This window comes from Nansenia antarctica (genome assembly GCF_963989245.1).
Source record: "Nansenia antarctica genome assembly, chromosome: 8".
In the NCBI taxonomy this organism is placed as follows: Eukaryota; Metazoa; Chordata; class Actinopteri; order Argentiniformes; family Microstomatidae; genus Nansenia; species Nansenia antarctica.
The window spans coordinates 56,905,809-56,920,808 of NC_137678.1; the positions used below are offsets into that span (position 1 = coordinate 56,905,809).

Genomic DNA, 15,000 nt, shown 5'->3' on the forward strand with positions numbered 1-15,000 from the left:
GCCACAATGGAGTCCATGGCGGTTGACATTTTGTTTCCTCCGCGAGCTGAAGGGAATAGCTTGAGGGAAGGCCGACCGCACTTGGTTTGCGTGTGTGTGTGAGTGTGTGTGTGTGTGTGTGTGTGTGTGTGTGTGTGTGTGTGTTCAGATCACAGGCTCTCCAGTAGCGTCGGAGCTACCCTGTGTGTGTGTGTGTGTGTGTGTGTGTGTGTGTGTGTGTGTGTGTGTGTGTGTGTGTTCAGATCACAGGCTCTCCAGTAGCGTCGGAGCCTCTCTCTCTCCCAGTGCTTCAGGCCACAGGGGCATCGCAGCAAAATCTATGCAAATGAATAATTAATTCTCTGCATATTTAAGAACCTAATTTGTATTTTGGGAACGAGCTTCGCTCTCACTCCCAGTGCCTGGAAAGGATTCTGAGGAGGGAACTTAGCCGTCATGAAACTAGTTTGTTAGATTTCCTCATTTCCTCATTAACTCAACCCCACCAGTTCATTAATGGTCTTAAGATATTAAGAGTATATATTTTATACAGCGCTAGATTCTAGATTCTAACTTTTATTTGTATAGCGCTTTTCCTGCAAATCGTGAGCTTAGAATGATAAGGTTCTATCTCTGTTTAGGGTAGTTCAGAGATATTGAGCGTCAAAGTATATACATTCCATTATGTTCTGTGAGATGGAACCTTTGTATATATAAAATAACACCACACAGGCATTAATAAACACCTAATGGATCAGATTATGTAAAAAACTACATTTTGACAAAAATGTAGATAGAACCTTATCATTCTAACGTCACGAAATGTTGCAGCTCAAAGTGCTTTATATGATGGCTACTGCCTGATGTCTGCATAATTGTAGCATTTCTCTATAGTTTTTTGTTCTGTTATGTGTTTATATTGTACATATTTTATGTATTTTGGTGTTTCTTGTCTCAGTGAACACTTGTGTATGTGGCTTTTGTAGTCCACTGAATCTAGGACTACAATTCCCTTGATGTCTAGCTACACAGGTGTTGTGCATTGGCTAATAAAGCCATGTCGTTTGAACCCTTTATACAACTGCATTCACTCGGTCTATGACCGGAAGTGTGCAATAAAATAAAGACTTTTGCACAGATTTGAGTGTGCAGACGCTTCTTTTTTCCCCCCATACAGAGCTAGCTTCTTCAAACGGCAACTGCTGAGGTCTGACACAGTGGTGTAGTCTACGTGATACGCAGGACTACGCCGTATACCCACTAGGAAAGGCCAAGGATTTCCATATACCCACTTAAACATGTGTGAGGATACGTAACAGAGTTTTGTGACAGAACTTTCACTTTCATTCATAAAATTAACCCCGTCTGTGTTACGAAGCACTTGAATTTTGGACCATTGGGACTGACTATAGCGTCATATACCATCAACGGGGGGAGATGCGACATGAAATATGTCAAAATGCAGCACTGTCATGCACAGATCAGCCTTATAACATGTCATTTAGATATATAACACTAGACAGGGAGCGCAGACTTATTTTTATGGCGTTCCGAAATGAACGATATGAGGCTGGGAGGGAAAAATCACAGTATACCACTAGACTCCACCACTGGTCTGACACAAGAATACCTACGCTACGGTATTATTGAATGTGATGAAAATATGTATGATGACAAACATGTTGTTTTAACCACCAGGACACATGCACACAATATGTATCTGCAGAAGCACACTGAGTCACTGCTTGCAGGTTATCAGAAGCTGCTGGTCGGGGGCGGAGGGAGGATGTTGGATGTTGGATGTTGGGTTTTGGGTTTTGGAAGAGAGTTTCTCTTCAAAGGGCGAATGTCCTGTTTCCTCCCCAGGGGAGCAGAGACATTCCTGCCCAGGAGGAGATGGTGGAGGAGGGGAGGGAGGGATGGACCGACTATCCACAAGGACACTGAGGGGCACGTAGGTGGGACAGCACTGAGACATGCTCTCCTCTAAGAATTCTTCTCTAGCTCTCTCTCTCTCTCTCTCTCTCTCTCTCTCACACACACACACACACACACACACACACACACACACACACACACACACACACACACACACACACTCCCTCTCTATGGGTCATGCGGGGGGGGGTTAGGTGGGCTTCATATTCACCTTGTTGCCTCTCTCCTTCCCCTGGCAGTGTGTGTGAGCGGGTGAGAGAAGGGGGAAGTGGGATTACAAGTCACAGTTATGAAAGCGTGTCTCAGTACTGGGGGGGGGTTAGACGTATCAGTACTGGGGGGGGTTAGACGTATCCGTACTGGGGGGGGGTTAGACGTTAGACGTAGAGGTTAAGAGAGTGAGGTGGACCAGAACCCTGGCGTTACCCTAGAACACCCTAGAACACCCTTCCACTACGGAGGCTCCTTCCACTCACCCAGCTCTTCTTCTTCTTCTTCTTGTCCTCCGCGTCCTTGCTGCTGCCCATGCTGGAGTGACTGGCGGCGCTGTTGATGCTGGACATGCTCTCTGACGAGTGCTGCCTCCTAATGCGCAGGTCTGGGAACACAAGACAAGCCTCTTTTTAGTTCCTCCTAGTGCTCATCTGGCTGCTGAGTGCCAGGGGGGGGGGGGGGCGTGAGATCAACAGCTTTCGAAAGGGCCGGGAAAAAAAAACAATGGAGAGTGGCGGTGCGCGGCCGCTCTCGTCCGTGAAGAGGGGACGGGTGTGGAGTGTGTGTGTGTGTGTGTGTGTGTGTGTGGGTCGACGAGTCGGGTGCTTGCCCGCGTTAGAGTGTGTGTGGAGAGTCTTCACGGCGGCGCTAGCTACCTCTGTGTAGGTGGTCTAGCTACCTCTGTGTAGAGGGTCTAGCTACCTCTGTGTAGAGGGTCTAGCTACCTCTGTGTAGAGGGTCTAGCTACCTCTGTGTAGAGGGTCTAGCTACCTCTGTGTAGAGGGTCTAGCTACCTCTGTGTAGAGGGTCTAGCTACCTCTGTGTAGAGGGTCTAGCTACCTCTGTGTAGAGGGTCTAGCTACCTCTGTGTAGAGGGTCTAGCTACCTCTGTGTAGAGGGTCTAGCTACCTCTGTGTAGAGGGTCTAGCTACCTCTGTGTAGGGGGTCTAGCTACCTCTGTGTAGAGGGTCTAGCTACCTCTGTGTAGAGGGTCTAGCTACCTCTGTGTAGGTGGTCTAGCTACCTCTGTGTAGAGGGTCTAGCTACCTCTGTGTAGAGGGTCTAGCTACCTCTGTGTAGGGGGTCTAGCTAGCTCTGTGTAGAGGGTCTAGCTACCTCTGTGTAGGGGGTCTAGCTACCTCTGTGTAGGGGGTCTAGCTACCTCTGTGTAGAGGGTCTAGCTACCTCTGTGTAGAGGGTCTAGCTACCTCTGTGTAGAGGGTCTAGCTACCTCTGTGTAGGGGGTCTAGCTACCTCTGTGTAGAGGGTCTAGCTACCTCTGTGTAGAGGGTCTAGCTACCTCTGTGTAGAGGGTCTAGCTACCTCTGTGTAGAGGGTCTAGCTACCTCTGTGTAGAGGGTCTAGCTACCTCTGTGTAGAGGGTCTAGCTACCTCTGTGTAGAGGGTCTAGTTACCTCTGTGTAGAGGGTCTAGTTACCTCTGTGTAGAGGGTCTAGTTACCTCTGTGTAGAGGGTCTAGCTACCTCTGTGTAGAGGTCTAGCTACCTCTGTGTAAAGGGTCTAGCTACCTCTGTGTAGGGGGTCTAGCTACCTCTGTGTAGAGGGTCTAGCTACCTCTGTGTAGAGGTTCTAGCTACCTCTGTGTAGAGGTTCTAGCTACCTCTGTGTAGAGGGTCTAGCTACCTCTGTGTAGAGGGTCTAGCTACCTCTGTGTAGGGGGTCTAGCTACCTCTGTGTAGAGGGTCTAGCTACCTCTGTGTAGGGGGTCTAGCTACCTCTGTGTAGAGGGTCTAGCTACCTCTGTGTAGAGGGTCTAGCTACCTCTGTGTAGAGGGTCTAGCTACCTCTGTGTAGAGGGTCTAGCTACCTCTGTGTAGGGGGTCTAGCTACCTCTGTGTAGGGGGTCTAGCTACCTCTGTGTAGGGGGTCTAGCTACCTCTGTGTAGGGGGTCTAGCTACCTCTGTGTAGGTGGTCCGGGCCGTTGAGAGCCACTTGGATGGCCGTCTGGGCGTCTGTGTTCTGGGCCTTCAGCGCCTCGATGGTCTCCCTCAGCTCCGCCAGCTCTGACTCCTGCAGACGGGAGAGGCACACAGACACACCACATCGTGACGTTAGAATTATAAGGTTCTATCTCCGTTTTTGGTCAAAATTGAGTTTTTTACATAATCTGATCCATTAGGTGTTTATTAATGCCTGTGTGGTTTTATTTTTTAAAATGTTGACATTTTTGAGTTAGTAATTAATAAAATACAAAGGTTCCATCTCACAAAACATAATGGAATGTAACAACGTTGACGCTCAATATCTCTGAACTGCCCTAAACGGAGATAGAACCTTATCATTCTAAACGGAGATAGAACCTTATCATTCTAAACGGAGATAGAACCTTATCATTCTAAACGGAGATAGAACCTTATCATTCTAAGATCACGACACGATAGAAGATCAACTTCCTCCACAGAACCCACCGACCTCCACAGCGTTCTAATCTCCATTGAGACTTCATTGAACAATGAGATTAGATTAGATTAGATTCAACTTTACTGTCATCGTACCAAGTACTATAGTACTAAGTACTATACAACAAAATGCAGTTTAGCATCCAACCAAAAGTGCAAATAGTGATATAAGGGCACGACATAAATAGAACAAGAATGGTAGTGATAGGTTGCAAGATAGACTATGCAATATACTGTAGGTGCAGAGGTAGTATTGTAAACATCAGTTTAGTTCAGAGGTATATACAGTTATGAGCTATGTACAGTTATGAGCTATATATACAGTTAGGTAGCTAGTACAGTGAGGTAGTTTATGTACAGTATCTAATGTGCAGACATGCACTAGCTGCTAGCAGATAAATGACCTTGTAACAACAAAAGTTGTGTGTGAAAATGCACACTTTCTGCATGTAAACGCTAAACCCCTGTCATCCCTGTCACGCCTGCCCTTGGTTGCCACGGCTGAGGGCAACCAACCCAATCACAACAAAAATGGCGGCTGTTAGATACATCTGTCAGATATACTTCCTGTCTCTGCAGCGATAAGCCAGGAGCAGGTTTAAGAGGATAAGCGTATGGTAACTATGGTATGGGTTTGTGCAATAAACGTTCACCCCCACGCACCCCACCTGCTTAGTATAAAACCTGCGTCGCAGCGCTGCTCTCTATTGAATCTCTATACGATTAGATAAAAGGCGACGGCGCTTCAATCTCCTGGAAAGCGCCGGCGGGCTCGTGATAGGGTTTCGGCTTTAATTAAAAGTTGGGAGGGCGTAGTTGCTTGTCTTAACAAAGACGTCCCTCTAGAATCTCTTCGCTTTTAATTTCTAGAGGATTAGAGTTGCCAAAGCTCATCCGTGTTATGTGGGGGGGGTGGGGTGGGGGGTTGACACGCTCAAGAGGACACACTCGTGTTTCGATCATCGGGATGGCTTCTTTAAACAAACGCGCCGTTCTTTCAGTGACCTTCGCTTCGGAGCTTGACGCCGCCCGACTGGAGAGAGTTGTTCTGAGGCCGTAATCCCACTCTAGCGCCGCCAATGAACTGAACACACGAGACACTTCTGCCATCAGGAAAGTAGGGTGATACCGCACTATAGGTGACGTGCCGGCGTGTGTGGAATAAGTGGGTCTTATATGAGGAACACCCAAGATTTAAGTGTGACACATCCTTTTCCCATGATCCTCTCTCTCTCTACAGGAAAAAGGCCTTGTTTCACGTCCCTTGTATGGTCATCTGATCCTACCGAGCCGGTACATATACATGTATACACAACAATATAGTATAGTTATTACTATCAATATAGTATAGTTAATTACTATCAATATAGTATAGTTATTACTATCAATATAGTACAGTTATGACTTTGTCTGAGAGCTGTGGCCTGTCTGTCTCCAGGTACGGTGGCAGAGTGGAGCAACTTACCTTCTGCTCGGCTGTCATGGTGAGACTCTGCAGGCGACACGTCATGTTCCCCAGGCTCTTCTCAAAGGCCGCCACCAGGTGAGCCTGCAGTAACAACAGGAACACAGTGAATTAAGCGGTTCTGGTCTGGGCCAATGCCATTCCAGGTGGCATACAGGGACAGGGACAGGCATTCACCTAGCGCTGAGAGGAACCGGTAGGGAGATACGTTTCAAGGACAACTGACGTTCCTAACTGTTGATCGTCCCTGTCCCGTTTTTCTATCCCGAGGTTCTATAAATAAATAATTCTCCGTAGGAGGAGGAGGGGAAAACTCATCTCCTCAGGTGGGTTCTAGGTAGTGTTGTTCCGATACCATTTTTTGATCCCGATACCGATACCTGACCGTGCAGTACTTGCCGATACCGAGTACCGATCCGATACCACGGCGTTTGAAAAAACAAAACAAAAAAACATGTTTTTTGAGCCGCATACTCACCTCGATGTAAAATTATTGCTAACACTTAGTCTGGCACTGCTCAAAACCTTTGTAAAACTCGTAAAGTTTTTGAAAAAAAAAAATTACGTTTTTGTAAAGTACTCGCCGATACCGATACCAGCATTTTTGTGCGTATCGGTGGCCATGCCGATACTAGTATCGGTATCGGAACAACACTAGTTCTAGGCAGCGGGATCCACAAACACACAAACACACATTTGGCATCTTGCACAACCAAAAAAATCCATCATCGCACATCAGCTACATAAATATGTATAACTGCAATCTGTACGACCCAGAAGACACTTCTTCTCCCCTCGCGGTTTTTTTCCGCACGTTTCATCACCCGCTACGGGCCCTCCCTGAGGAACATCAGCTCAGATAAAAAGAGCTTGTTCAGTTCAGTCAAGTCATCTCACCATAACACTGTGGGCTCATTACACCCACACACTGGGCCATCATGTTTATTTATGCACCGAACCAAACTTCGAAAAAAAAAGAAAAAGAAGCAGGTCCCTCTGGTTAGAGCCTGTCCTCTCCACTGCAGTGTTGTGGTACAAAGCAGCGCTGATAACTCTTCCCCCAATGGTCCAGTAATGGCTTTGAAGAGGCTAACATTAACATGAGGAGGTTCAAAGGACAACATGATGTTGAGAACTTGTAAGAACCCGGGTGGGGGGGGGGGGGGGGGGGGGTGGGCTGACACCCCCTCATGAGGAAGCTACTCTGCCGTGTTAAAGATCTGGTAGCTAGTTACCACGGCTTGTCCAGAAAGTTCCCTTCTGTCTGAGTAAGGCTCGCTGACTTCCTTTACTGAACTTCAAACTCGAGACAAAAACAGAAACATACAAGCAAGCTGCTGGCCGAGACCGGGAGGCATTTTCGGGTGATTTTGAAATGCAAAACACATTTGAGACACACACACCTGAGACACACACCACACACACCTGAGACACACACCACACACACCTGAGACACACACCACACACACCTGAGACACACACCGTCAGAAGCACCCCAGAGAACCAGTGTGGTCCTGCTCTGTGCAGGTCAGAGAAGGGACGTACTTTGTCTTTAACGGCATCTGACGTTGACATGTTGTTTCACCTGAAGGAACACCGCTGACACTCTGAAGGTCACCAAATGTCCAGCAGCATCAAGCCATCTGCTCATTAAAGGTCAGTGAAAACGATAGCGGTGTGTGTGTGTGTGTGTGTATGTATGTGTGTGTGTGTGTGTGTGTGTGTGTGTGCATAGTCCCCACCTGAAGAAACAAGAATAGATTCAAGAATAGTGCATAGCCTGTGTGTGTGTGTGTGTGTGTGTGTGTGTGTGTGTGTGTGTGTGTGTGTACGGGTCCTAAGTGCAGAGACTCCTGTCAGCGCCAGTGAGCCACACAGAGCCAGGCAGGCAGCCCACCGATAACAGAACCTCAGCCCGGCCTGCACATGCTGCAGAGAGTCAACACACACCAGCGCACACACACACACACACACACACACACACACACACACACACACACACACACACACACGGGGAGAGAAAAACCACGTCGACACTATTTGGCTGCAATCTCCCAAAAAACACACTGACGGCTTCTCCTCGGTGCCTTCCTGGCTGAAACCGTAACCACGGTAACCTTCGGAAATGTCACACGTCCCATCGCATCAGCCTTCCTTCCTGATCCGTCATGTGACCACCGCCCCCCCGCTGACCCCCCCCCCCCCCGCCACGGCTGCCCACCTGTCCTCCCCGCAGGTAGGGATGTGTGGCCGCCCACGCGTCCCGCGGCTGGGCCGTCTGCACGGTCCTGGTCACCCGGACGCCCCTGGCCCTGCGACCCCCCCCGGCCCGGGGCCAGTGGCAGGGGCAGGGGGGGTAGGAGCAGGGGGAGCAGGGGGGGTAGCAGGGGGGGTAGCGGTTTAGAGACGGCCAGGCCAAGGAGCCGGCCAGAGAGCCGCCCCCCCTGCTGCTGCCCAGCGGCAACAACGACATCCTGGAAGCTAACGACCGTCTCTGCTGCTAACAACCGTCCGAGGCTAATCCGCGTGTCGCATAGGAACACGTCGCCAAGTCGGCACGACTACTTTTGGCCTGAGCTCAGGTGCTCAGCGACCGCTGTACTAAACCCCTCAGGGGTGCAGAGACGGGGAGGGGAGGAACGAGGGAGAGGGGAGGGGGATATAGGGAGGGAGGGATGGGAACCTAAAGGGAGAGAGAGAGAGAGAGAGAGAGAGAGAGAGAGAGAGAGAGAGAGAGAGAGAGAGAGAGAGAGAGAGAGAAAGGAGGAAAAATGAAAAATAGAGGGTGGGGGGAGATAAGGGATCTGTTGGAACTCTAGGAAAGAAAGGAGGAGGGTGGTGGAAGGTGAAGGAGAAAGAGGGAATGTGGGTAAAGAGGAGGGAGGGTATGAAGCCGTCTATGAGCCTGAACTCTTAAACCCACTTTAATCACAGCCAAGGAATGTAATCCCTCTCAAATAGAAGAAGAAAAAAAACACCTCTACACACACACACACACACACACACACACACACACACACACACACAGTCACACACACACACACACACACACACACACACACGCACACACACACACACACACACAACCAGTACAACACTGAGCCAGTCTGGCATAGTTTCAAATCATCTTCTCCAGGATTCTGATTTAGCTAATTCTGCTTTGTTCTGATCAAACAAAACCCAAAACAAATATTACATTAATTGAAATGAATCTAATCATATGTGACTGGTACACAACTGTAAGTATTTGTTTGAAGTGGAAGCCATTTTAGCCAAGCTCAGACTGACTTATCCACAGTCCCAAAATGACAAGTCGTTCATTCGCATGAGAGACATTCCTTATTACAGGAGGGGGAAAATAAAGAAAATACAGATAGATAAAGATTGTATGTACACATTAACTAAAAGAGCATGTTATGAGACAATCGGACAGTGAATGAATGTGTCACAATACAGTTATGAGGCGGAATGACAATGTCCTCAATCAGCATACAAGATGATTCATCCCATGAGGAAAGCAGTGTCTCAGCCCAGATGGGATTTAAATGTATTCATCCATCCCAGAGAATAAGCCTGCCAACATATGGACGGCACATCTCAGCCAGACAAATCTGCCGACAGCATCTAACCTTGAGGTAAAGCAAAACACATCCTTGAATTACACAGCGGAATGATGCAGCAGAGCATCAGGTGTGAGGTAGAGAGGATGGTGTCCATGTGACACAACGTGAGTTTAGAATGATAAGTTTCTATCTCCGTTTAGAATGATAAAGGTTCTATCTCCGTTTAGAATGATAAAGGTTCTATCTCCGTTTAGAATGATAAGGTTCTATCTCCGTTTAGAATGATAAAAGTTCTATCTCCGTTTAGAATGATAAAGGTTCTATCTCCGTTTAGAATGATAAAGGTTCTATCTCCGTTTAGAATGATAAGGTTCTATCTCCGTTTAGAATGATAAGGTTCTATCTCCGTTTAGGGTAGTTCAGAGATGTTGAGCCGCGTCAAAGTTTTTTACATTCCATTATGTTTTGTGAGATGGAACCTTTGTATTTTATGAATTACTAACTCAAAAATGTCAACATTTTAAAAATAACACCACACAGGCATTAATAAACACCTAATGGATCAGATTATGTAAAAAAACTCAATTTTGACAAAAATGGAGATAGAACCTTGTAATTCTAACGTCACGACAACACGAGGCACGAGCTGCGAAAGCTTAGGAGAGACACACCCATTGGCACTAGGAAGAGCGCGAGGAGGAGCTGCTTAGGGATGACATTTCCACAGTGGAAGTGACATTTCTCCCTCCTACTGTAACAGATTGGGATCAGGCGTTATATACAGTGGGGGGGTGTTTTCTTTTTCTTCATTCATTTTACAACCGGGGCAGAAGGCAGGTGGGATTTCCCTCACAGGTTTTGTAGCACATTATACAACAGGTAGTTCTGACCAAGTCATTTGATTGGACAAGAGGCATTCCATGAGTGCTGATATACAGTATAACAGCACTGGGACTTTTAACTATTATGCATCACTCCGAAATGACCGTTAATACAAAGTAGCTAGCCTGCAGATGTTTGTGTTCAGGTTACTAGGCAACAGTCCAGTTGCGGAACAGCCGTGCTGATATTCAGTATAACATAACTCGTGTGATATTGCTTAATTGAAGCATGGATTGGATTGTGCATCTAAATACTGACATTAGATGGAGGGTCCGGATACGTTTTTTTCCCCCCAATTGGGGTTAACTGACCTCTTCCCATTATCAATGAGTCAGCAGTTACAGCCGAGTGGAAATCTCACACTCATGATGAATAACTGTTCTTTACGGTATAGATAATACCCTGTCTACAGCTAATACACTGTCATACACACTAACACACTGTCACACAGAGGGTTCAATACTCGAGTTCCAAAAATTGTCTCCACTGTTCCATAAACTATAACGACCAAACTTTCTTTTTTACAGACATCACACACATCACACACATCACACACATCACACACACACATCACACACACACACATCACACAAAGACGTCTGACATCCATCTGACGGCTCGGCGTAGCTCCCTAAAGTTAAACTTTCTGGTAAAGTTCCTTTAGAACTTCCTTCTAGACACGTAGGAGACAGCGATCAGAGCAGTCGAGCGCAGACGAGAGGCCGTCTGCTTCACGCTTGATCAGACACACGGACGCAGGGCGCTGCACCGAGACACACACACACGCAGAGCGCTGCACCGAGACACCCCCACACCCCCACACACACACACACACACACACACACACACACACAGGGCGCTGCACCGAGACACAGGAGCCTCACAGGAGCCTCCGTCTCTCCCCACCGAGACTCCCAGGACAGGCTGCTCTCTAACCCCGCACACACACACACACACGCACACACGCACACGCACATGCACACACACACACACACACACACACACACACACACAGAGATAAGGGCTCTCACCAGCTCTCGCCTCACGCTCTCTCTAAGCTAGTGTTGAATATGCATGAGCCAGGCCGCCCTACGCTGACCCCCCCCCCCCCCCCCCCCCCGCTGGGCCAGACCCTCTCACAGGGCAACTCACAGTGACCAAGCTGCCTCCTTGAGCTGTGACTGAAACCCCAGACACACACACACACACACACACACACACACACACACAGACAGAGAGACACACGCACACACAGAGTGGCTAAAAACATTCAGTCTGGGACAGAAAGGTATTAGTGGGTGTCTCACTGATTGACAAGGAAGGGATCGCAGAGGCAACATTTCCCTTAAAACCTCTCTGGAAGTTTGACTGTTTGTTGTTTTGTTTAGAGGACATAAACAGACTCAGACTCACGTTGGCAGACAGCTGACCCGTCAGGGTCGCGACCTTCTCCTGGGAGGCGTCCAGCTCTCGACGCAGCTTTCTGATTTGCTGTTGAGGGGAGAAACATTCAGACATTCAAACATTCAGACATTCACACATCAGCATTACGATCACGTCTCTCCTAAAAAGTATAAGTATAAACAGGGGTAGGACAGGATAAGCCTAGGCTTCTTCCTACTCCTTTTCGAACAATTGATAGGACTGTACTCTACATATTAGTTATTTGTTCTTTATTATTTTAAATCATGTTCGAACTTTAGATTCATTCATTCATTCATTCAAAAGAAGGACTGATTGAAAATAAATGCTTGTATTTTTCGATTTCACAGGCAAATATACATCTGGTATGTCAGGTAAACACATTGATGTAGAAGTCTGTCTAACTGTCACAGAATAAAACAACACTAGGGTAGCGTGTGAATGTAAAAGGAATTACCGTGGTGTTTTGGACTGTTTGGCCCTTGATGGAAAAGAGAAGTATACAATTAACTCTTTGTTGCATGCTTATACCAAACAGCAGATATCAGTAACTAACTGTTATAACAGAGCGAGATAGACACAGTAGGTTTGCTCATGGTTAGTCTATTAACACAATAGACTCTCACACACAAGTACCGATAGTCACTTATAAGGAAACAAGTGCATACATATGGAAAACACATCAGGGCAGGAACAAAGACAACATGAGATAACTTAGTGAACTGAAAACAACCGGCAGCACAGGGTGTGGGTTGTGTTCATGCTGTTTGTCCATGACTGTGAGTATGTGTCGTAAACATCGAGTTTTATTGATTGGTCACTGATACAGCGTGAGCTTAGAATGAGAAGGTTCTATCTCCGTTTCGGGCAGTTCAGAGATATTGATGAGTGTCAACGTTTTTACATTCCATTATGTTTTGTGAGATGGAACCTTTGTATTTTATTCATTACTAACTCAAAAATGTCAACATTTGAAAAATAACACCACACAGGCATTAATAAACACCTAATGGATCAGATTATGTAAAAAACTAAAATTTTGACCAAAAATGGAGATATAACCTTATAATTCTAACGTCACGACAGACCAGATCTGATTTTGGACATGTACATTTAAAAAAACAGACAGGCAGACAGGAAGACATTTCTTCACTCATCAAGTAGAGCCTCTTACCTCAGAATGGGCCTTTTCCTCGGTCTGTATGGGAGAAAAAAACACATCTTGTTAAAAACAAATGTGGAAATAAACCAAGTGTATGGACATGATTCATTCCCAACGGCCTTGTAGGGAGCTAATAATACAATAATAATACAATAATAATCAGGGCTTGACATTAAGCTTTTTCAGGACAAGTGAACTTATCTTTTACTTGTCCGAGAGCTCAAGTTACTTGTCCAAATCCAAAGATTTTGAAAAAGCAATAATATGAATAATAATATATTATACTCTCACCGGCCACTTCATTAGGTACACCTTTTCAACTGCTTGTTAACGCAAATATCTAATCAGCCAATCATGTGGCAGCAACTCAATGCATTTAGGCATGTAGACATGGTCAAGACGATCTGCTGAAGTTCAAACCAGCATCAGAATGGGAAATAAAGGTGATTTAAGTGACTTTGAACCTGGCATGGTTGTTGGTGCCAGACGGGCTGTTGTGTGATATTATAGTGTCAATATGGACCAAAATATCTGAGGAATGTTTCCAGCACCTTGTTGAATCTATGCCACAAAGAATTAAGGCAGTTCTGAAGGCAAAAGAGGGGGTCCAACCCCAAGGTGTGCCTAATGAAGTGGCCAGTGAGTGTATGTGTATGCAAATAACACATTTGACTACTATTGATTTGATAATGATGTATCCTTAATTTTCAAATGTATTCAATATTTTGTAATTATTTAAAAACGTAACCCCTAACCCTAACCCTTTTAGATTAAGATTGGCCACAAAAGGGATGCATATCTAGGAATATTTACAAAAAATGTTTGTAACTTATAGTCTCTCCCCAATGGAAGCAATCTTATTTGCTAGCTTTTGGATAGTAGCCTATCCTATATTCAAATTGAGAAATCTATCATTAGTGTCATTCTGAAGTTCGTATTGCGATGTGCTGGTCTTAAAACTTCAAACCTAAAATATACGATCGCATCGAACTACATGAAAATAAGCGGCATTGAGAAGAAGCGAATACGCGTTCACGTGAATGGCACTAGTGACAGGAGACCCACAACACTATGGCTGCGTTCGTAAACTCGCTCTGGAATCTGATCAGCACTCATGGAATGCCTTTTGTCCAATCACGTCTTTATGACGTTGAACGCAGTGTGCGCTCTGGCGCTCTGAGCGAATTTACGAACTATGACGATAACGAACTACGAGAGACTGAAATAGCGAGAATGAGGCGCGGCATCGCTTTGCTTGCTATTTTTTTTTACTATTCAGATCGGAAGGAGGAATTCATGTTTGCAGATATTAATACATATTGATTTCTTTTTTTGTTTTGACTTGTCCATCGGACAACTGCAGGAGGAAGTCCACTTGTCCGAACATAAAATGTACTTGTCCCGGACAAGCGGACAAGCCTTAATGTCGAGCCCTGATAATACACTAATAATACAATCACTAAAGACTTTCAGGGCACTGCTCCCTCTACCCTCTCTGCCTCCTCTCTCTGAGTTCTGGCCTGTGTGTGTGTGAGTGATGTGTCATAACGAGAGGACAGTTGGGTCTCACTATTGATTGAGAGAATGATACACGAGCCACAACACCATGGATGATACCAGTTAGATGGAAGCCAATGCAAAGACTGGTGTTTGTTTGTGTGTATCTCTGCTATTGATTGAGGTGTCACTCTGAGTAATATATAGACTGCATTAACCAACTCTTTCTTGGGGGTGTAAAAAGCGATAATAAGCAACTGATGTGGCAGGTGAACAAGACATACAATAATAACACATTTAGCTTGGTTTTTTGCATAACCAAAACCAAAAATAAAACCAAGGGTGTAAATCAAATAGCTGCCATATGTCAACAAGCTTCAGATCCTGGGTCTGATCAATTAATTCATACTTTTAATAATTTTGCCATTTAGCAGACGCTTTTAATCCAAAGCGACTTA

The 15,000-nt window shown here is 46.0% G+C and overlaps 1 protein-coding gene across 1 annotated transcript in view; it reads right to left on the reverse strand.

Moving 5' to 3' along the window:
- Positions 1 to 15,000, reverse strand: part of nav3 (neuron navigator 3) — a gene marked incomplete at both ends in the record, with an annotated part of 108,884 nt that overhangs the window by 19,978 nt on the left and 73,906 nt on the right. The window contains 7 exon segments of the mRNA XM_080538546.1: positions 2,129 to 2,149; positions 2,394 to 2,515; positions 4,051 to 4,162; positions 6,017 to 6,100; positions 11,875 to 11,952; positions 12,341 to 12,364; positions 13,058 to 13,081. Coding sequence (XP_080394672.1) covers positions 2,129 to 2,149; positions 2,394 to 2,515; positions 4,051 to 4,162; positions 6,017 to 6,100; positions 11,875 to 11,952; positions 12,341 to 12,364; positions 13,058 to 13,081 — 465 coding nt within the window.